The sequence below is a fragment of the Epinephelus fuscoguttatus genome, linkage group LG7 (assembly GCF_011397635.1).
Source record: "Epinephelus fuscoguttatus linkage group LG7, E.fuscoguttatus.final_Chr_v1".
Taxonomy (NCBI): Eukaryota; Metazoa; Chordata; class Actinopteri; order Perciformes; family Serranidae; genus Epinephelus; species Epinephelus fuscoguttatus.
In genome coordinates this window covers 3129165-3153594 of record NC_064758.1, presented here as the reverse complement: position 1 = coordinate 3153594, position 24430 = coordinate 3129165, and the positions used below count along the sequence as shown (strand labels likewise).

Sequence of the window (24430 nt, the reverse complement as noted above, 5' to 3'; positions counted from 1 at the left end):
AACATCCTCTGCACTAATCCAGACCCTTTGCAACACATATCACATTCACTTACTCATTTACGAATTTGCTTTCAACAGAGCGACACCCAAAGAGTCAGTTCAAAGTTCCTGCTTCTTTTCCTTTGTCTTCATCCTGAACACACAATCAGACAAACCCTCCCCCGATCTGCCACATACTTGTCTGTATGCACTTGTTGATGCTGTGACTATGAAGCAGTGTCGTAACATTGAACTGTTTGATTCAGAAAATTGTGATCAACACATTAATGATCATTTTAGAGAACTGGACAAGTGCCAGCCTCCCAGTGTAAGAAATAACTACAAAAAGCTCTGTCAACTTGTCAGTGAAGATTCTCAGTCATCCAGGTCATGGTAATCACAAGTGCTATATCGTAGGCAACTGGACTTGCTTGCGTTTTTTGAAGACGTTTCGCCTGTCATCCAAGAAGCTTCTTCAGTTCTAAATGACTGGTAGCTCTGTCAAGCACTGACAAAAGAATTTTCTTCTACTGCTGACAAGATTGGTTCAATGGTTGCAGCCCTCCAAATTAAACATGCACTTCCTGAGAATCCAAGAGATTATTACAAACATTTGAGATACGCATACTTTCAGGGCAAGATGCCCGGGGCTTAGAAGAAAACCCAACCTTCAAGTCCTTGTTCTTGTGTAATCTGCATCCTTGTGTACATACTCACATTGTACTCATGACATGTAAGGGTACCCCATTCATGCATGAGCTCAGAAAGTTGACACAGATAGCTTGCTGTCAGTTCCAATGCCAAGGGCATACCAACTGAACCTGCCAGTTCAAACCCTGCAGTGTCACATTGGTCCCCTGTCCCAACACACCACCCTCACAACACTTCTAAGGGGATGTGTGAAAAGAAGCAATAGCAGGGTGTAAGATGCAGGCAGGAACAGTGTACATGGATTGCCATTACTAAGTGGCTGGCATAGTGTACAAGAACATCTGCAATGAGTATGGGCTGGAAATCCCAAGGTCAGAATTAAAGACACCTCCTAAGGTAGTTGAGAATTACCGAGCTAAGATCCTGTGGGACTTCCAGATCCAGACTAGCAAACTGGTGATGGTTAACCAACTGGACATTGTGTTGATTGACAAACAACAGAAGAAGGCAGTGGTGATGGATGAAGCAATCCCAAGTGACAGTAGCATCAGGAAGAAGGAACACGAGAAGCTCAAAAAATACCAAGGGCTTATCTATATAATGACGAAAACTCTGTCTGTCTGTGGGTGTGTCTGTTCCACGTTTTTCTACTTACTGACGTGGTCAATCTATGTGAAACTGCACATAGGCATTGAGGATTGGCATAGGTAGAAGGAAACAAAGCTACTTTTTCAAAAAGTTACAGCATTATTAGTATATTATTTTACAAAGTTGAAGCATTCACCCCACAAGTTACTGCACACATGCGTTGATATATGTATCCACTTCAAACAGACTTCACCCCACAAGTTAATGCGCACGCGCATTAATATGCATCCACCTCAAACAGCAGCTGTAGCCGAGCAGCGGAGTTACACTGTGCATGCGCATTAATATATGCATCCACCTCAAACAGACATCATCTCAGCTGCAGCTGATAAAGGTAGGCTTATTAATTACTTAATTACATTTACACTGCTAAAACGTGCACACTGATGTCACATTGACACGCTAACCAATTGCCATGTCGTGTAGGTGTATGTGCGCATGGGAAGTTGCCCCATACCCCTCAACTTTGTGTGTCTGTGTGTTCATGAGTGTAGCTAGGGGAGACCAGGGTCAGTTGTTAAGCGGTGTCAGTTGTTATGCTAACAGAGACACACAGGGACGAGCTCACTCGACAGAAACACCAGAACAGCCAGCTACACTATAATGAAAGGGAGGCCTGAACCAACCTCAAACGAACATCAGCTGTAGCCGAGCAGCGGAATTACACTGTGCATGCATGTAAATATGTGCATCCACCTCAAACAGACATCATCTCAGCTGCAGCAGATAAAGGTAGGCTTATCTTACTATATAATGACGAAAACTGTGTCTGTGGGTGTGGGTGTGGGTGTGTCTGTTCCACGTTTTTCTCCTCACTGACTTGGTCAATCCATGTGAAATTTGGCACAGTGGTAGAGGGTCATGGGAGGATGCGAATGAAGCAATACTACATCAATTGGCCAAAGGGGGTCGCTATAGCAACCAATTGAAATTGCAAACTTTGAATGGCCATATCTCATGCCCCGTATGAAAATTTGCACAGAGATGCCTCTCCTCATGAGGAACAAATTTGCCCCAAGAACCCATAACTTCCGGTTATATAGATTTTCCGCCATTTTGAATTTTTTGAAAAACACTTAAAATCGATCTCTTCCTAGGAAGTTTGACCGATCTGCATGAAACTCGGTGAACATAATCTAGGGACCAATATGTGAAGTTCCCTCTTGGCAAAAGTTGGAAAACTTACTAAAACTGAGCTTCTATAAGGCAATGACTTTAATTATCTGCCTTTCAACATGCTACCTCAACTACTACTTTACTACTACTAGTCAACTACTACTTTAGCCCACTAACTATCCCACTATTGGCAATGGTACTACTGTACTCTCAAGAAAGCAGTCATACTATCAAATTCACAAAAACTCTGTCTGAATACATTGCTCTGCTTAATGGGTTCAGTTGACTATTTAATCTGCAATTTCCTATGACTTGTATCCCAAGCACACACCATGTGAAACTGTATGTGGGCAACTGTGCACTCAAGGGGTATGGGCTAGTTATATATTTATAAAAAGACGTAATTCTTTTTTTCCTAATTTGTCAAGAATATCGTTATTGCAAAAATAACAAAAATGGGGTCTAAGAGACACGTTCATTTAGAAGAGGAAATCGTTGAGGTTAGTTGTTTAAGATTGATGGTAAAAAAGCATTCCAAATTTATACCAGGTCTTGCAGCTGTGTCTAAGGTCCTTGTGTCTGAAGGCAGATTGGTACTCGTCGAGGGCAGGTGGTGATGAATTTTGTCATTAAGAAAATCATAGAGTCATTACTGCTGAAGGCTAAAGGAATACAAGACCCAATGGAGCTGTGACTCTCTGTCAGCCTGGCTGCAGTTCTGAAAAGAAACCTGGGGTTGTTCTTATTTTCTTCTATTAATGGTGAGTAATAGTTTGCTCTGGCATTGCAGAGGGCCTTCATATACATTTTAAGACTGTCCTGTCAGACTAAACTAGATTCTTCCAGATTGATTGAATGCCAATTCCTTTAAAATTTTCGCAATATTTGTTTTAATGTTCAGGTTTTGGAGTTGTACCACAGAGCTAACTTTCTTTGTTTCATTATCTTATTTTTAAGAGGTGCTAAAGAGTCGAGTGTTGTCTGCAGTGAGTGCTAGCACTACCAACAAGATAATCAATTTGAGAGGGACTGAAGTTTGCATAGGAGACCTCTGTTACATTGAGACAGGGGCCTCTAGTTTCACAGACCGGGCGAGGCGGAGGCGCAGTGCACCTGCGCTTCGCCAACTGGATGTGGCCAGGTAGATTTTGCAAGTTTGCAAACACACCACGCGCACTGGCGCAGCTACTCCTCTTTCCCACCTCCGTCCCTCCTACCTGTGCAAGTCAGAAAGAGGGAGGAGAGAAGGCATGGAGTGGGTTTTACACAGCCGATTCACATCACACCAATCAAATGAGCCCCTCTCCTCGCCCTTAATTGCGCCGCGCAAAGGCATAATGAGAGTTTACTCAATTCGCCATGGCAGAAGAGAGCAGCAGCGTCAGACGGCCAAACTTCTCCCAGGAGGAAACTGATGTTTTGGTCCGGGAGGTCCAAGCTCGCAGTGTCCGAATATATGGAACTGCGAGCAGACCTACACAGGTTTCCATTACACCAGTCCCCTTTGATCTGACATCAGATGTGACGGGACAGTCGATATAGAGATACATTTATGTGCTGATTGCAGATAGTTGCATTGAATAGTGGTTTTTGTAGGTATTTATTGCATTGTTAATGGGCCTGAGATTCTGGAAACCTGCCTGTGAGGTTTTGGTGACGTGTGCGCACTGTCCACTGGTCAGCCAAACTTCCGTTACACCGGCTGCACTCCGCCTGTGCTGACAGTAGACCTGGTTTCAGCTAGCGAGTTTTTAGCGCACCTTTGATGCGCCAAGCTGGATCTGATAATTTTATCATTATTAGGGGTTCAAGCCCGAAGGGTCGAAATCCTTTTGTTTTTGTGCTGTCTTATTAAAGGTTCAAGCCCAAGGGAATCTTTTTTTTTCAATTCCTTAATTCCTTTTTGACTGTATGATTTATTGGTTAATTTGTTTAAATGTTTCAAAAGAGATACATTGTGATCTCTGGCATTTCCTATAAGTTGTGTATAATATGAAGCACATACTATCAGTATTGAGTTTAGAAGATAATGTTTTCAAAGCCAGATATTGTTTTTTCATAAGTTTTCATATTTCATTATTTAACCAATGTAAAGTTGTCTTCTCTTGTTAACATTTAATGGTTTTGGTATATTTTGTTTATTTTGTCTTTTTGTTGTTGTTGTTTCATTTTGTTTTGTTTTCATTTATCTTTTTATTTAGTTATTTCAGGGTCCAGTCAGACAGCTTCATCATTCACAAAGGGCTTATAACCCTATCTTTCTGGGCCTTCTGTAGGAAACAGTTACTGCAGAAAGTAACATTAAAGTGTGTTACAGTTTGTAATAGAGATGTCAAAATGGACGGATAAAGTAAATGTAAGTAGAGGTATGAACATAGAAAAACTAATACAGAAAAAAACTGAACTATGTGAACCAGAATGTTAGGGTGTGTCTTCATGATACTTGAATCACTTTACAAACAAGGATAAAAAAAAAACAATTAAAAAATAAAATAACTCAAAATGACACAAATTCACCTTAAACAAACAATGATCAAGTTTAATGCACACCATCCAATTTTCCCATCTTTTTTAAAAACTTGTCCTGTTGCAGTCTAATACAAAAACTAGTCCTTTAAATCTTAAAGATGTCATATATAATGTCAATCCAATCAACCACTGTTGTTATTGCTGGATTTAGCCACTTTCTGGTAATGGTTTTCCTGCTGGCAGCACTTAGAATCCGAATTAAGTATCTTTCATGAGAGGTTACATTGTCCAATGGCAAGGTACCCAGTACAGGGTTTAAATGGAATGTCCATCTGGAACACTTTTTGCAAAACTGCATGAACCTCCTGCCAGAAAGAAATTAGTGACAGACAATACCAGAATATGTGATAGTGGTTGGCATCAGAGCACCCACATTGTCTCCAGCAGTTTGAAGAATTGACATAGTGACTCTCTTGAACAGAACAAAACTCTCTTCATGATGCTGAACTCGTAGCTTTATGTTGCATTACTTTGTGGCACTTTTCAGTCACCATACCTGCCATCTCCTCAGCCCACTCAATAATTTCCTACTGACCCTGCCTTGTCACCACACCTACCAGTCAGCCCATCACCTGTCCACACATTTCCCGCTCCTGCTGGTCTACCACATCCACCTCATCAGGATTATGCTTCTCACCTGTGAATCATTGCCTCCTGTCACTAAAACAATGTCCGCTTCACAGACACTCCCTGTCAGATTGTTCTTTGCCTCCACACAAGACTTTCCAGAATTTGTTTCCTGACTGCTTTCTCGTTATCGACCCTGCCTGTCTCTGACTCTTCTGCTTCGTCTGCACCGCAGTAAACCACTAATCCAAAGTTAGTTTACCGATTCAGTGACCAGTGATCTTCTGTGTTGTGGATTGCTTCGCTATGTGGCTGCACACTCTGCCTTTGTGTGTGCGCTGTGGATTCCACGCTTCATCGCTGCTGACAAGCTCTCCCCTACCCACGACTGGCTTCGCATCAGAAAGACTGTTTCCTCTTTGAGTACTCCTGGCTTTGGAATGCCAGCTCTTCTGACAATGCTCTCTGCCTGCCAGACGCTGGCTCCTCACCTGTGTGCTGCTTCAGCATTCCTCACGGAAGGCTCTGTTTCTATTCTGAGCTCTGAACCTGAACATTGACTCTGTTACCTCGCCAGTCTGCTGTCCCTGTATTGTTGAAGTGGTGTATTAAAGCTCAGTATAAACTGCTCCACCTGTCCCTGGTGTTGCTAATGGGTCCAAAATTCACCCGTTTTCCATTGTAGTTCACATAACTCCTCCCATTCCTCTTCTGTTATACCTAGGTTTACTTCCTTTTCCCTTTTTTGATTTGTATACAATGAGTTACATTTCATTAGTTGTAGCCCCCTCTAAAGTCTTGAGATGGTTTTTTGATTTGAGTTCAAAATGTAAGCCTCTTTGAAGACTTTTAGTATTATATTATCCACATGCTTTTGTTTATTTACCTTCATCAATTGGTCAATATGGTGTTGAACTTGAAGAAATCTATAAAAATCACTATTATTCAAGCCATGCTGCCCCTTCAGATTTCGAAAACTTTTCATAGACCGTCGATGGGAAAAAAGGGAGCTATCTTACTTTCTTTAAGGACCCAGTTAAAGGTGTATTGTAAAACAAACTAACATATCCACCATGACACACCCAGATTTCGGTAACACAGAATAAGTCAATATGATTATCTGATATTGAATTGATAGCTAACACTGCGGTGCTTCACCATGACACATCGGTCGACTGTAATACATACACTTATCAATTACATCGACTCATGCAAAATCCATGCAGATAGAAACTCACATAGAAACACACACACAGATTATTCTCCATACTCACACACAATATGATAGAACCCCCACTTTGTTAATGTCACAGTTCGCTCACAGGCGAAAAAAATTAAAGTGATGGACTTTGTCACAAAATTGAAAACAGATATTTTTCTCCTACAAGAAACCCACTTACTTAAGTCAGAAGAAAAATCTCTTAAAAATCCAAATTTTAATCAAATTTTTTCATCCTGCTATAACAGCAGACAAAGAGGTGTCTCTGTCATGGTCCACAAGAGACTGCCATTTACCTTAAACAGCACGGTAACAGACCCAGAAGGCCGCTACATCATTATTCAGGCAACAATCTTTAACAAATGATATACAATCGTTAATCTGTATGCCCCTAATAATGATGATCCAGCCTTCTTTCACACAGTCTTCTCTCTACTATCTAACCTATCAGACAGCTCGACAACTATAATTGGAGGAGACTTTAACACAGTCCTAAATACTTCATTAGACCGATCTAGTAACTCAGTACACACAAAGCAATCACAATCGTCTAAGGTAATACAGGAATATATGGATGATTTTGGGTTTGGCGATGGCTGGAGACTCAAATACCCATCGAAGAAGGAATATACTTTCTTCTCTCCGGTGCATCACTCATTTTCAAGAATTGACTTTTTTTCTCTTAAATAACTCCATCTCACAAAAAATTACCACAAAAATACACCTGATCATTATCAGCGACCATGCACCAATATCACTCAATCTGCAAATAGAAACCATCCATAAACGGTCCCCAACATGGTGCTTTAATATCTCATTACTTAAAGACCCAGACTTTGACAAAATGGTGAGACGGGAGTGGGCAAACTTTCTTGAAGATAATGACTCTCCAAATTTATCTCCATCTTTAATATGGGAAGCTGGGAAGGCAGTAATCAGAGGAAAAATTATATCGTTCTCCTCCTACAAGAAGAAACAGGAATTGCAAGCAGAAAAAAACATTGAGGAAAAAATCAAATTAAATCAATTATCCACTGAACACAGAAACATCTTAGATGCTCCCCTGACTATTAATGACCTAGAGAGCGCATTAGACAAAATGCCAACAGGTAAGGCTCCAGGACCAGACAGCAGCAATCAAATTATTACTAAAGCCAGACAAAGACCCCACACTTCCTTCTAGCTATCGTCCTCTATCACTAATCAATAGTGATATCAGAATTATCTCAAAGGCACTCGCTTCTAGGCTGGAGAAAATAATCACATTAATAATTTATAATGATCAAACGGGATTCATTAATGGCAGACACTGAAGTAATAACGTCAGAAGAGTTCTTAATCTGATGAGTAAAGTACAACGCGGCAACACAAAAGCAATTATTTTGTCACTTGATGCAGAAAAAGCCTTCGACAAGGTCAACTGGTCCTTCCTATTTGCCACCCTGAGTGGATTTGGCTTTGGAGAGTCATTTATCCAGTGGGTTTCAGCCTTATACAATTCCCCTAAGGCCACAGTCACCACCAATGGGATCACATCTAAAAGCTTCATTTTGCAGAGAGGAACCAGACAAGGGTGCCCACTCTCACCTCTACTGTTTGCAATATTTATTGAACCATTGGCTATGGCAGTCCGTCAGAACAGCAAGATCATAGGTATTCATTCCGCCAATTCAGAGCACAAAATTAAGATATATGCTGACGACATTTTACTTTATCTCCAAGAACCGAAGTCGTCTTTACATGAAGTATTTAATCTCATAACAAATTTTTCTAAACTTTCCGGCTACCCCATCGATTGGTCCAAATCGACAATACTGCCAATAACGGAGAACTCTTGGAATCCTGCAGACCAAAAATTTTCTCTCCCTGTGGGCAACATAAGATATCTTGGCATAAACATTTCACCCAAACTATCAGACCTGGTCCACCTGAACTTTAGCCCGCTGCTAGACAATATCTGTGGTGACCTGAAGCGCTGGAATAATCTTCCCATCTCCCTCCTGGGACGAATAGCCACAGTTAAAATGAAAATTCTACCCCAAATTAACTAATTTTTTTCCATGATTCCATTCACACCCACATCGAAATGGTTCCTGTCATTAGATTCTGCAATTATAAAATTCTACTCAAAGAACAAAACAGCAAAAATTAGCCTAAGCACCCTTCAGAAAAACAAATTGGAAGGGGGATTGGACGCTCCTACCTTTACACATTACTATTTAGCTAACCAGCTACAATACCTATCCAAATGGTTATATCCTAACGAAGACTACAACTCCTGGCTCGAACTAGAACAGGCGGACTGCAACAACATAAAACTCTCTGACCTCCCATTTATCACCACTACACTCAGACGTCATAACTGTTTTAAGAACCCAATGATTGCTTCCACCTTGTCAGCCTGGTGGAAAACACTAGAAATCACAAACTCTCAGATAGAACCTTGCTTGCTCTCTCCAATTTGGCACAACCCGGATTTTGAAATTAACAAAAGACCTCTCCATTTTAGCACATGGAAGATGAAGGGAGTAACTCATCTCCACCACCTTTTCCAAGATAATATACTTATGACATACACAAACTTATTTCAAACTTTTGAAATAAGAAATGGAAATTTCAGGATCAGGATAGCCACCAGAATTTGCCAAACATATTACAAAGCTTTCTCCGAGAAATAAAAAGAACCTTTCTAAGACTTGTAAATTACTGTCAGAGACCAATTCTATACATTTACCAATTACAAAATGGGAAAAGGAGCTGGGTGTATCACCGGACCCTGACTTCTGGACTCAGATATGCAAAAATACATTTAAGATGACAAGAAACACTAATATACAACTTATCCAATTTAAAGTACTCCACAGAACACACATCACCCAACAAAAGATGAATAGAATGGGCTTCAGTCAGTCTGGCATATGCACTCAGTGTACTCAGAACACTGCAGACACCTACTTTCGTGCCCTCTGGTTATGTTCACCCGTCCAGCACTTCTGGTCAACAGTCACTCAAAAACTCTCCTCCATTTTGGACTGCAGGATCCCATTATCTCCCAACCTGTGCTTAATTGGTGACCTGATGACAATTGACCTCCCAAACAGCCACTGCAATTCTCTTTTAGTAGCTCTCGCCATCGTCAAGAAATTGGAATTCAATTGGAAAGATAAACAGATCCTCAACATCAGCCATTGGCTGAATCTATTTGCAGAACATATTTCGCTGGAGAAAATATCTGCTAGCCACTGAAACCAATTAACATACTTTACAGAAAAATGGTCACCATTTATCCACTCACTAAACGTGTCTGTATAGTGCCACTCAGCCTGTGAGCATATGCCACCTGTACATACATGTATAAATATTACAACTCAAGAAAAACTGTTGTGTAATATGTAATGTGTTTCTGTTAATGATGTAACCCCTAATCCCTCTATCTCTCTCACCACAATATACCACAGCGGTTCATCAGAACTCAAGGCCTTAAGCATGTGTTAAGTGCACCCTCTCTCCCTTGAATCAGGGCCTGCTCCCTGGCTCTGTGGGGGATCGTGGGGCCGGGCGGTTTTCCCCTGGGGGGCGGGTGCGTCTGGACTCCCCGCCCTGTGTGCCTGGGGGTGGCGGGGTCTCCTTGTGTTCCCTGGGCCTGGGGCGGTGTGGCCGTTCCGCCCTGAGGGGCTGTTTCCGCCCCTGGTGGTGCGGGGTGGGTGGGCTCCTCCACCCCGCGCCCCTCGCTCCTCTCCTTCCCTTCCCCCTCCCTCCTCCCTCCCCCCTCTCCCCGTCCGTCCCTGCTCCTCTCTCCCCGCCTCGGGGCTGGGGGCCTAGTGCAGGGGCAGGGTGCCGCCCGCGGGGGGGTGTTCTGCTGCCGCGCAGGGTGGGCCGGGTGTGCGGCCGGTGGTGGGGGACGGGTCGGACGGGCTGGGGGTCCAACTTTGGGTCTGGGATGGTCTGGGGGGGGTACTAGTGGGGTTGCGGGTTGGCCTATGCTCCTGCGCACCGGGGTCCGGGGGGCTGGGTGGGGCCCGTCATCCGTGCGTCCTGGTGGCGGTGGGGGGTGGGGGCGGGGGGGTCTGCGTTGGGCGGCGGGTGGGCGGGCCTTCCTGCCCCGCCCATCTGGGGTGTGTCTCTGGCTCTCTGAGGGTGCTGACCATTGCCACCCCGGGTCCTAGGGCCTGCGTGGTGTCCTGCGGCCTCTGCGGCTCCCTGGGCTTGGGGTCTGGGCGCTCCTGCGGCCTTGGGGTGCCTCGCCACCCGCCTTCTCCCGCAGGGCTGGGACATTGGCCCTGGTCCCTGGTGATGGTTTTCATAAACACATTGAGAGGGTTCAAATACACGCATGCATGTTCGATACTTCATCCCCGTGACGCATCGCAAAGAACCGATGGGATCAATCAAAAGGGGCTCAGTTGCTTCTCAAACCTACCACACTGCGCTGGCAACTCTTCTCCACAATCGGGCTTTACCTCCACCACCAGGACTCTCACATTTCTGGTGTTCAGTATAGACTTCTCTTTTTTTTTCTCTCTTTATTATACATTTATTTGTTTATTTTTTGTAATCTGCATGGAGCACAACAACCTCAAGGCCACAATACATCAGCTACACTGCCTGTTTCTCCTCTGTTTTTTTGTTTTGTTTTGTTTGTATGTTTGTTTGTTTGCTTGTTTGTTTGTTTTCTCCTTCTTCTCCGCATGCACTGTCGCTATATAACTCAAGACTTAAGCACCTGTCCCTCAATCCCCCCTGTCTGTCCCTTACTTTCCCCTTGACATACTACGGTGTATCACGGCCATCTCTGGCTCGTATTAGGAAGTTTTTCCAATAAAGGCTGATAGGCTAGTCTCCAGGGAGGGGGTGACGGTCACAACCACGCACAGTATGGGTATAAAATACTTGACTGCAAGATTAACAGTGCATCAATCTTCATAAAAAGCTTACACCCTTTTGTGGCGCTAAGCTACGAAAACTAATGCAGACAGGTTTGAAAAAAAAAAAGATAGCTAACACTGCTATAAATAACAAAAATCTGATGTTTAAAGGTCCACATTTAACTTTCCTGTCTCCTACAAAAGAGGTGTTCATTTTTATTAGTTTTTTATATACAACTTGTGATGTTTGGTGGTAAATTGGACCCAAAAGCAGACACAGAGACAGTTTAAACATAATGAAAAGCGATTTACTGAAGGGATAATCAGAGAGAGGGAGGTGAGCAGCAGTCCAAGGGGCTGGGTGATGTGGCACGGGGCAAGGGGCAGAGGGGTGTCGCCGTCTGTTGGATGAGCTGGGGAGAAGGCGGGTGGCGACACAGGCTGGTGGTATAGGAAGGGGAATAGAGGCGCAGGCATACACAGGAATCCAGGAGCTTGAAACAGAGGGGGGAAGCGTGTGGAGAGGGGCTCTGGAGAATGGAGGCAGGGAGGCTCATGACCTGGTGTCTGGTGGCTGGGGAGGGCTCGAGGCTGGGCGGCTTGGTGGCTAGGTGCTGGAGCACGGAACGATAGCAGGCTGGACCTGGGGGACACAAAAGCAAAAACGTCAATCAGTACGTGGAGCAAACTTGAGAATCCAAAATCACTAGAAGCTCTCACTAAATGCAAAAACCACATAGAAGTAACGGCAAACACTACCACAGAGCAATGGAGACAATCTGGCGGTGGGTCCTCTGCAGTGGCGTTTCTAGACCTATTTTACTGGAGGGGCCAGCCTGAGGCCAAGAGTTTTGTCAAAGGGGCACATTCAATCTGAGGTAAAAGAGACAAAGACAGGCGTTTGAGCATTCAAAATCTTTAGTTTAAATCATGAGGTAGAATATGAAGTTCCGGCATACAGTCACAATACTCCAGTTGAATATGCAACAAAAATGTTGCGAGTGGATGTGGTACCAGGCCGCCTTAAAGCTCCTCCTCCTGTCCCCCATCAAGGTCCTTGGGAACGTTAATTTCGGCTGCATTGGTGGGTCCTCTCTACATCTGCTGATATCTGTGAAGAAGGACAAACTATGACTATATGTAAATAACATTTATTCTACATGAACACATCATAGAAACTGCAATACACTGGTTAGCATGCATACATACACACACACACACACACACACACACACAAGCTCAAACAGATGCAAGAAAAATAATATTTTATATAGCTATATTAATGCACACATGAATTTAAGGTTTCCCTTCTATCTTGTGTGTGTAACTGTTTTTTTTATTGATACTCCTCCTCTCTGACATACTAACACACACACACACACACACACACACACACACACACACACACACACACACACACACACACCTGATGGTCCAGTGCTTGTTGATGCACATGGATCCTCTGTCTCTGTCTCACTCTGTGCTTGTATGTCCCCCTCTTCACTCTCAGGATCTTCGTTTGTTTCTCTGTCCTCCTCTGTGCCCTCACTTTGCAAACCACTTTCTTCAACGTTCACTGTGTCTGTCTCTCTTTCTGTGGTGCTCTCAACCACCACCTGTCGCCTCTCTTAAGCTATCTCACCAGAATCATCTGGCTCTGTCTCAATATGAGCTGCCTTGTCATTGACGATTTTCTTTGATGGGTAGAAATAGGACATTATGTCCTTTGGCTTTTTTCTTTTCATTTTGAACTACTAAACAAAGGAGAGGAATACACCACACGTCAGCAACTCAGAATGCAAATAACATTAAATATAACAGGCAACTGAACTGTTGCTAGCTTTCTTGTGCCGTGGTAACGTTAGCGGCTAACGGTTAGCCTTGTGCTTACATCTGGCTGCCGGCTGCTGCTAGTAACATAAGTTAACAACATTTCTGTCAGAGGTATAAAATGGCTTCGCTTACCTTTAATCTCCTTCGTAACTGACTCGTTCTTCTGTCTCTTCACGAGTGGTATACTTCATCATGCTCAAAAGTTGTCATCCACGTTGTAAGCCAGTCTGGCTATGGTGCAGCGCACTAAAGGATCCAACTGGACAAAGATGCCACATGCAATGGTTCCGCCTTTCTCGTCGGCGGGACATGCAATTTTCATTATTGTATCAATTTTTATTCCGAGTGGGGGGGGGGGGCACAGGGGGGTCCAGGTTCAATGTTACAGGGGCACTGGCCCCTGCTGGCCCCTCCCCAGAACTGCCACTGGACCTCTGCAGCTCACTGCTTAAGAGCAGTCCTTGATTAGACATGAGCTCCAGCTGCAAGGCAGTCAGCTCCCAAATCACCTGAAGATCCCCACCCAGCCTCTGCCAAAATAAAAGGAACACAGAATACACCTCCCCACAGCACACAGAGATGACATCTATCAAACCACAACACAAGTGCTATTTTGTTAACTTTAGATTTAAATAATTTACACCTTTTTTTTTATAACATTATGGGTGCGTAACTACACTGGAGGAAGCCCTGAGAGTCTTGTAAGACTGTGACTCTGCTTCCTCAACTCTCAACTCTGGGTTGTCATGGTTTTGAACTACTAATAAAGTCAGTCAGGTTTCTAGAAATGAGAGCAGCTCCATCCAAATGAAAAATGGTTAGAAATGTCAACGGGTTGGTGGTGAACCATGGGCTTAAGCTTGGCACTACGCTTCTCTCAGACAGTCACCCAGCCTCCTGGCTGTAAGGGGGTTGCCAGAGGATGGCTAGCAGAAGCGACACTATGTGGCTCTGTGCCAGCTATAGGGGACTGGCTAACTACAGCAGAAAGTGAGTGATTTTCCGTGGTGCAGAGCTGCACGTCCAATTCACAAATAAACAACCCCCTAGATGTAATCATGGGTACAATCATTTACAGGCACGAAAACAGCATATCAAGAGACAGATACAAGAATGAACTGAAACACACAGACACTGGAAAAAGTTTTCAATGCAAAGAATAATACCAATTTGGTAAATGCTTGCAATGACAAAGATGCTTAACAGTATTTACTTCACTGGAGTGAGATGTTACGACAAATGTATTTACTGTTCGAGTTTGTCAGTGACTGCACCGCAGCTTTACAGGAATGGAAACAAGTAAAACTTGAGTCACAATTAAAGCTATGATTGTCCTGTAAATATCTGTAACAATGCTACCAAAACAGATTGATGTTTTTATTTTGGTTTCTGTGTGTATTAAGTGGTTGTGTTTGACTTCGCAGGTGATGGACAGGATGATGCAGGTTATATGGATGTGTCTGTGTGTGAGTTAAAGCACCCTCCACTGCAACTGTGTCCTATGCCAGAGGGCCTCAGCAGTCAGCAGGTATATTTTGGATGCGAGTGTTTGTACACTAATGCTTGTGCATTGCCCAAGTGCAAATGCCTGTGTATCGAAATGACCACATAACCTTAGAAAGCCAGCTTTGGTTCATCTCAGTTTCTCTCTGCCTCCCCCAGGTTGTCCGGCGTCTCATCCTCAGCTCCATCGTTCAGAGTGAAAGCAGCTACCTGGAGTCACTCAAGAGAATCCTCCAGGTGAGCCACATGTCTCCTCAGGTATCAGGGCTACCACAACATATCAGTGTGCAAAGGCTTTGTTTCTATTGGAGATAAGAGGAATAGAATAGAACATATTCAAAGGATTGTGATTCCAGTCATTTCTGGTCTGTTCACTCTCCCTAAAGAGTCCGTTCTTCACCTCTTCTGTGGAAAAGATCTTGAGCCAGTGAACATAACAGCACAACCATCATTGATGATGGAGATGTTCTGTGGTTCCTCATTGTGTGATTTATGGTAATAATGAGATTATAACTCAGTATTTAGCTAATTATTTGCAAAGTACACAATGTGTTCTCTAAAAAATGCAGAGTAGGTGGAGATGAGTCCAATGAGGGTGGTGTCGTCCACGAACTTCAGGAGCTTGACGGACTGATGACTGGAGGTGCAGCTGTCGGTATACAGGCAGAAGAGCAGAGGAAAAAGAACACAGTCTTGGGGGGATCCAGTGTTGATAGTCCGGGTGTCAGAAACATGTCTCCCCAGTTTCACGTGCTGCCTCCTGTCAGACGGGAAGTCAGTGATCCACCTGCAGGTGGAGGCAGGCACACTCAGCTGGGAGAGCTTGTCCTATAGCAGAGCCGGAATGATTGTATTGAAGGCAGAGCTGAAGTCCACAAACAGGATCCTGGCGTAGGTGCCTGGGGAGTCCAGATGCTGGAGGGTGAAGTGGAGGGCCATGTTGACAGCGTCGTCTACAGACCTGTTGGCTCTATAGACAAACTGCAGGGGGTCCTGGAGAGGGTCAGTGATGGCCTTGAGGTGTGACAGCACAAGACGCTCAAAGGACTTCATTACCACAGAGGTCAGGGCAATGGGTCTGTAGTCATTAAGTCCTGTGGTCCTTGGCTTTTTGGGGAATGATGGTGGAGGCCTTGAAGCAGGCTGGCACATGGTATGTCTCCAGTGAGGTGTTGAAGATGTAGGTGAACAGCAGGTCGGCACAGTGCTTCAAGACGGACAGAAAGACAGAGTCTGGTCTGCTGCTTTGCGGGGGTTCTGCTTCTTAAAGAGCCTGTTGACATCCCTGAGAGTGGTGGTGGGGGAGGAGGGGGCCATAGGTGTGGGCAGTTGATTTATTAATATTGAAACATACAGTATTAATGTCTTTCTGCTTTAGGTCTGTGCTGCTAACATAGACCTCAGACAATGAATAGCCTATGCAGACGGAATTAAAAAAATATGCCGTAATGTTGATAGGTTTGGACCCACAGAAGGTGATTAGAGTGGGTCCCCAATAAAATTTGTGTTTTTTGACAGATTGTAGTGTTGAACTGGTATTTGTTCTATAGTTCTAAATATGGTTATATTCCTGTATGTTGAAAATTGGTCTGAAAGTTAAATAAAATCCCAAATCTGAAACCTTGATTTACAAAACCACATATGTTTATATATATCTGTATATTCAGACTGTGTACAAAACATTATGCAAATGTCATGTCTTGAGCTGAGTTTAGAGAGCAACAAAATCATCTACCCAGTATGTATTTATGTATTGTGCAACTCTACTGTGTATGTCGTGTAATACTGGTAGAGGCTGAAAGAAACATAACCATAGATCTTCAGTATGCTAGCTGACCTTTCTTTGTCTCTTAGGAGTACCAGATGCCTTTGCTGGAGCCACAGAACTTGACCCTAAACCCCAAGAAGGTGCGTCAAATCTTTTACCGTCTGCAGGAGATCCACCAGTGCCACTCAATGTTCCAGATCGCCCTGGCATCCCGTATTGCCGAGTGGGATCATAGCGAGAGGATCGGAGACCTGTTTGTCGCCTCGGTCAGTCACTTAGCCCTTTCCTTCATTGATTCCTTCTTAATTTTTGTCCTTCTCACTTTCCTTCCCTTTGTTGGAGGTGTCCAGCTGGTGTTGTCTTTAAAAGTCACACCTTCTCTTATAAATGTGTAGTCTCTGAGCTGTCATGATTATTTTCTCATGCTCCTTCACTGCCATGTTTAAAATGGGTAGAGTGTTTAGAGTTTTTTTCACTCAGTATGTCGGACCATCATCAGAGAACGCGAAGTGACCTCTGCTTGACACAGAGCATCTCTCTGGAGATAACAAAATGCTCTCCTTTCAAAGTAAAACAATTGAGTCACAAGTACAGATGACAGTAAATTATGTTATTTATGTGATCAGTCAAAGCCTATGCTTATCCCCTTAAAAGCCAGTTTTCCTCTTGTATCTCCCCTGAACTAGTTTTATGGTTCTTCCATAGAAATAGAATGAGAGTAGAATGGACATTCCCATTCAAATTAACATATCAGTATGGTCAGAGCAGCAGCCATTTTTATGTATATTGTTGCCATTTCAACTGTTGTAGCAGGCTAACCTCATTGCATGTTTGTTGAAACATGATGTAATGTTATGCTTCAGAGGAGTGAGTGAGAAGCACTGCTCAGTGAGCAGCTGGAATAAACAGCATGTAGATCAGCATGTTCTGACATGTTTATTTCAACTAAACAAAAATTTGTGATTGGTGGAACAGTGGAAAGACAATGAAATAGAGTTTTACGATGACTTAACAAGGCAGATAAACTAACATTAGTCATAGTTTGGTGACAGAGAATAACTTTTTGCTCCATGGTTGTATTTTTCTGTTTAGAAATAGACAGTTATCAAATCAGAGAGTGTGACATACCCACTGACATGTGTTGTCACCATGACAACTCACAACAATCACCATTTTCTATTGAGCTCATAAAATAACCACAGCAAGCAGTTCAGAGTCCTTTCTATTCATTCTGTTTTTATGGGTTTCACTCTGGGTTTCAATCTTATGGGTTTCTCTCTGGCTGTTCATTGTCAGCTCTTTGTTGAAGCTATAGGATGTTTACACTGAGTGAAATATTCAAACCCCAGTCTTAAAGTCCACCATTCCATCAGATCCAAATATTCTGGCTTTATTATATCAGCATTTTTATTATAGCATTTTTTATTATTGCTTTATTTATATAGCACCTTTCAAAACAGATTTACAAAGTGCTTCACAATAAAAACAACTATAAAGCTGAAAAACATGTACAGTGTTACGGACTGGCTTGAAAACCAACGGGACCCAAGTTGCAGAAAACAGGCGGAGTGAAAGTTCTTAACAGTTTATTACAAAAAGCCGCTTGACACAAAAAACGGCTGCAAGCCGCTAAATACAAAAAACGGCTGCAGGGAGAAAACAGCTGCCCGGTGGTGACTGGAGGCGAGGGCTCCGGAGACCGAAAGGCGGCGAGGCAACACACTACAAAAACAGAGAAAAAAGCTCAATCAGTGGGGTTGGTCCATGAGTGAAAAAGGCAAAAATACTCACAAGATGACAAAAGGCTCTAACGAGAGATGCACTTCCGAACGAGACGGAATTATCTGGCACAGGAGTGGAGTCATGACCAGGCTTATATGGAGGGTTGATTAGTGGCGATGGAAAACAGGTGTGCCTCACCGCCCGTGGTGGTCTAAGAAGAACAGGAAAACACAGAAAAAACACCCGAGCCGCCACCAAAACATGCAACAAAAGCAGGCCATAACAGTACCCCCCCTCTAATGGACACCACCTGGCGTCCTACCAGGCTTGTTGGGAAACCTTTCATAAAAATCAGACAATAAGCAAGTGTCCAAAATCTGAGACATGGACAACCAGTATCCCTCCCAGTCAACAAGGTACTGGTAACCTCGGCCGTGCCTGCGGACATCCAAAATGTAGTTGACAGTGTACGCCGGGTGACCATCAATGAGACGGGGGGGGTGGAGGGGGATCAGCAGGAGGTTGTAGGGGACTGTCAACCACCGATTTCAGGTGCGAGACGTGGAACACGGGGTGAACCTTGAGAGCTGCTGGAAGCTTCACTCGGACGGCACTGGGATTGATGACCCGCTCCACCAGGTAGGGTCTGATGAACCTGGGGGCCATTTTTCTGGAATCCGTCTGGAGAGGGAGGTCCCGTGATGACAACCAAACCTGTTGCCCGACCTTGTATTCTGGAGCCGGTGTGCGATGACAATCCGCAATCCGCCGGTTCCGGACTGCCGTCCTCTCCAGAGCGGCTCTGGCTTCCCGCCAGACCCGGCGAGCTCGATGGAACTGGGCCTGGACCGAAGGGACTGCAACGTCCAGTTCCTGGCTGGGGAATAGGGGAGGCTGAAAACCGTGGGTCACCATGAAAGGTGACATACCTGTCACGGAGCTGACCATGGAGTTATGGGAATATTCCACCCATGGTAGGTGGGAGCACCAGGAGGCCGGGAGATGGGAAGCCACACACCTCAATGCAGACTCCAGGTCCTGGTTGGCACGCTCCGTCTGACCGTTGGACTGTGGGTGGTACCTTGACGAGAGGCTGGTTGTGGTGCCCAAAGTGGGACAGAAAGCCTTCCATACCTGCGAGGTGAACTGGGGACCTCTGTCAGAGACGATGTCCTAGGGAATGCCGTGGAGACAAAAGACGTGTTACACAAGCAGGTTGGCCGTTTCCAAGGCTGACGGGAGCTTAGGGAGAGGGACGAAATGAACCGCCTTGGAAAAATGGTCCACTATGGTGAGTATTGTGGTGTTTCCCTCTGAAGGTGGGAGTCCAGTGACGAAGTCGACTGCTATGTGGGACCAGGGGCAGTGGGGAACAGGCAAGGGGAGCAGGAGACCAGCAGGGGTGTGATGAGAAGACTTGTTTTGGGCGCAGACCGGACAGGCAGCGATGAACTCTCTGGTGTCTACAGTTATTGGAGGCCACCAAAACCGCTGGCGAAGTAGGGAGAGGGTCCGATGGACCCCGGGATGACATGCCATGCGAGAGGAGTGCCCCCACTGGAGCACTGGGGATCTTGCAGGTGGGGGAATGAACAATCGGCCCGCAGGACACTCATCGGGAGCTGGGTGGTTCCGAAGCGCATCCTGGACCGTCTGCTCCACCTCCCACCGGACCACTCCCACCACGCAGGATGAGGGAAGAATGGTCTCAGGCGCTGCGTTTTCCTCCGTGGGCGCAAACTGACGTGAGAGCGCGTCCGGCTTCTGATTTTTGGCACATGGGGTGGAGTTTTTTGTCCGCAGGCGAGTGCTGGGAGAGAATGGCCCCTACCCCTGAATCAGAGGCGTCCACCTCAACCACAAATTGCAGCTTGGGATCTGGGTGAATCGACACTGGTGCATTAGTAAACATTCCTTTCAGATTATCAAAAGCACTCTGTGCAGCAGCAGACCAGTCAAAAGACTTTTTAACCGAGGTTAACTGGGTGAGAGGGGCAGCGATATGGCTGTAGTTCCTTATGAACCTCCTATAAAAATTTGCAAAGCCCAAAAATCTCTGTAGCTGCTTACATGTAGAAGGAACCGGCCACTCCTCCACTGCTTTAACTTTAGAAGGGTCTGGTCTGAGCTGCCCCTTCTCCACCACATAACCTAGAAAGTTGACAGAGGAAACGTGAAATTCACATTTTTCAGCTTGTACAAACAGTGACACTGTCTGTAAGCTGGTGCATATGGTCCAAAATCTGCTTCAGCATGGCGTCATGGTTGTGCACCATGGCTCCCTGTGTAGCGAGTGCATTTCTCAAATGCTCTGTCTCTGCTGGGTCCATTTCTTGGCCAGATAATTCTGTTACAGACTGGCTTGAAAACCAACGGGACCCAAGTTGCAGAAAACAGGCGGAGTGAAAGTTCTTAACAGTTTATTACAAAAAGCCGCTTGACACAAAAAACGGCTGCAAGCCGCTAAATACAAAAAACGGCTGCAGGGAGAAAACAGCTGCCTGGTGGTGACTGGAGGCGAGGGCTCCGGAGACCGAAAGGCGGCGAGGCAACACACTACAAAAACAGAGAAAAAAGCACAATCAGTGGGGTTGGTCCATGAGTGAAAAAGGCAAAAATACTCACAAGATGACAAAAGGCTCTTAACGAGACATGCACTACCGAACGAGACGGAATTATCTGGCACAGGAGTGGAGTCATGACCAGGCTTATATGGAGGGTTGATTAGTGGCGATGGAAAACAGGTGTGCCTCACTGCCAGTGGTGGAAATGTAGGTCAGCCCTGCCTCCTCCACACACCAGCCCTGCAGGTCCAAGAAGAACAGGAAAACACAGAAAAAACACCCGAGCCGCCACCAAAACATGCATCAAAAGCAGGCCATAACATACAAGATATAAAACAGGATAAAACAGTATAAAAAGTAGTCTGTGGATATTCTCATTTATCCAGGTCAATTCCATTTTGGCAACAATTAAATCGCAGGCAACTGGACTTTGATTTTGTCTAGAAGACGTTTCACCTCTTATCCAAGCGGCTTCATCAGTTCTCAACGCATCGGTCTGACTAGTGCTCACTAGTCTGACAAACAGTGGAGTAAGACTCAGGTTTTTAACCTCTGTGGAGGTGTACACCCACCACCCTCATAAGACAATACTTTGTTAGTGGAGTTTCACTGGACCATTGTTTGGGTCAGGTGAGTCACACTAGTGAACGACAGTCGTTAGGAGTGAGTGGGGCCACTGGTGAGCAACAGTCGTTAGGCATAATGTGTGGTTACCAGTGAACGACTGTCGTTGTGTTTCTTTGAGCCGCTTGAGGTTAGTTTCGGGCAGTCTTTGTTGTTCAATCTCTTAGGTACAGCAGCAAGGGCCGCATTGTAAATGGGGATAGGTGGTGTCTCAGGCCACCTCCCTATTTAGAGACGGCTTCTATTTTAACGTAGATGGATTCTTTCACCCCTCTTTCGAACCATCTGTCCTCTCTGTCCAAGATTTTCACATTGCTGTCCTCAAAGGAGTGAGCCTTCTCCTTTAGATGTAAATAAACAGCAGAAACTGGACCTGAGGAGTTTGCCCTTCTGTGTTGAGCCATGCGCTTGTTTAATAGTTGTTTGGTTTCACTCAATGTATGAGTCCTTGCATTCTTCACTGCATTGGACAGCATATTCCAAGTTGCTTTTTGAGTGTGTGGTACCCTGTCTTTGGGGTGTACCAGTTTTTGCCTGAGTGTGTTACTTGGTTTGAAACACATAGGAATTTGATGTTGGTTGAAAATTCTCCTGAGTTTCTCAGACACCCCGGACACATAGGGTATGACAATGTTCCTGCGCTTGTTTCCTTCCTCAGCCCTCTCTGAGTTATTGTTCTTGTTGGATCGTTTTGTTCTGTTAAACGTCCAACTAGGGTAGCCACAAGTTTCCAACGCTCTCCTCAAATGTTTGTGATCCCGTACCTTTGCCTGAGTGGTGGTTGGTACATTATCAGCCCTGTGCTGTAAGGTTCTGATAACTCCCAGTTTGTGCTCCAGAGGGTGGTGTGAGTCGAAAAGAAGATATTGGTCTGTGTGTGTGGGTTTCCTATATACCCCAATGTGGAGGCTCCTGTTCTCATCCAAGTGTACATCACAGTCTAAGAAAGGTAGGTGGTTATCATTAACATCTTCTCTAGTGAACTTGATGTTCTTGTCCACTGAGTTGATGTACTCAGTAAAAGCCTCTAGTTCTTGGGATTTGATCTTCACCCATGTGTCATCCACATATCTGAACCAGTGGCTTGGTGATGTACCCTTGTAAGAGTTCAGTGCCTTTTGCTCTACCCTTTCCATATACAGGTTTGCCACAATGGGGGATACTGGTGACCCCATAGCACAGCCATGCTTCTGTCTGTAAAAAGTACCGATAAACTGGAAGTATGTTGTGTTAAGGCACAATTCCAGTAACTGGCAAATTTGTTCTGTATTGAGATTTGTTCTGTCCGGTAACGTTCTGTCCTGTGTAAGATGATGCCTCACCGTTTCCACTGCTTCCCCGGTTGGGATGCAAGTGAATAGGGATGTTACATCATATGATACCATGGTTTCATCCGGTTCTAGCCTTAGACCCTGGATTTTGCCTGCAAATTCGTGCGAGTTTTGTATGTGGTGTGGTGTGTTACCCACCAGAGGAGCTAAACACAGTCATCTTTGAGTCAGTGCTCAACACAGAAGGGCAAACTCCTCAGGTCCAGTTTCTGCTGTTTATTTACATCTAAAGGAGAAGGCTCACTCCTTTGAGGACAGCAATGTGAAAATCTTGGACAGAGAGGACAGATGGTTCGAAAGAGGGGTGAAAGAATCCATCTACGTTAAAATAGAGAAGCCGTCTCTAAATAGGGGAGGTGGCCTGAGACACCACCTATCCCCCATTTACAATGCGGCCCTTGCTGCTGTACCTAAGAGATTGAACAACAAAGACTGCCCGAAACTAACCTCAAGCGGCTCAAAGAAACACAACGACAGTCGTTCACTGGTAACCACACATTATGCCTAACGACTGTTGCTCACCAGTGGCCCCACTCACTCCTAACGACTGTCGTTCACTAGTGTGACTCACCTGACCCAAACAATGGTCCAGTGAAACTCCACTAACGAAGTATTGTCTTATGAGGGTGGTGGGTGTACACCTCCACAGAGGTTAAAAACCTGAGTCTTACTCCACTGTTTGTCAGACTAGTGAGCACTAGTCAGACCGATGCGTTGAGAACTGATGAAGCCGCTTGGATAAGAGGCGAAACGTCTTCTAGACAAAATCAAAGTCCAGTTGCCTACGATTTAATTGTTGCCAAAAAGTATAAAAAGTAGTAACAAATACCATCAGTTAAGAAAAGACCAAATGATAAAGATGAGTTTTAAAAAGAGATTGGAAAGAGGTCACTGAATTTGATCTCAGGCAGGGAGTTCCACAGTTGAGGGGCCTGGACAGCAAAACTCAGTCACCTTTAGAGACAAGTCGAGATTTTGGAACCATCAGTGGAGCCTCGTTGGAGGATCTCAAGCAGTGATCAGACACAAAAGGAATTAACAGATGACAGATGTAGGCGGGGGCCTGACAATTTAGGGCCTTAAAAAACAGGCAGTAAATTTAAATCAATTTTAAAATTCACAGGTTACCAGTTAAGGGCAGAGAGGACAAGTTTGACGTGGTTGCTTCTCTTAGTACCAGTTAAATGTCTGTCAGTGTCAGTGTATTGTATGAGTTGGAGTCTTCAGATGTTTTGCTCGTTGATGTCGGACTAAAAGACCTTGCAGTAATCAAGTCTGGAGGAGATAAAAGCATGAATCACCTTTTCTAAATCTGCAGAGCAAAGAAATGACCTGATCTTTGTTAAATGTCTCAGTTGGGCAGAGCAGGACTGCACCACTTAAGTCCCCTGGGTATCCAAAGACAGCACTGACTCAAAGATGACTCCCAGGTTATGGGCCTCTTTTTTCATGTAATCAGATAAGGCACTCTAAGGACAAGAGATATTGTTAATGGTAGTAGTGCTGGGAAC

General features: G+C 44.7%; 1 protein-coding gene and 1 long non-coding RNA gene across 4 annotated transcripts in view; one reads left to right on the top strand and one right to left on the bottom strand.

Annotated features, from left to right (window-relative positions):
• Positions 1 to 24430, top strand: part of LOC125891979 (rho guanine nucleotide exchange factor 10-like protein) — a 180996-nt gene that overhangs the window by 91866 nt on the left and 64700 nt on the right. For all 3 annotated transcript variants that reach the window (XM_049581634.1, XM_049581633.1, XM_049581635.1), the window contains 3 exons: positions 14832 to 14935; positions 15070 to 15147; positions 16765 to 16944. In XM_049581634.1, the coding sequence (XP_049437591.1) occupies positions 14832 to 14935; positions 15070 to 15147; positions 16765 to 16944 (362 nt within the window). The remainder of the gene's footprint in view (positions 1 to 14831; positions 14936 to 15069; positions 15148 to 16764; positions 16945 to 24430) is intronic.
• On the bottom strand, positions 12037 to 12677 carry LOC125892078 (uncharacterized). Its single transcript, XR_007449697.1, has 3 exons — positions 12534 to 12677; positions 12334 to 12447; positions 12037 to 12217 (listed from the first exon to the last, which is right to left on the bottom strand). It is a non-coding gene; the product is annotated as an uncharacterized LOC125892078 (long non-coding RNA).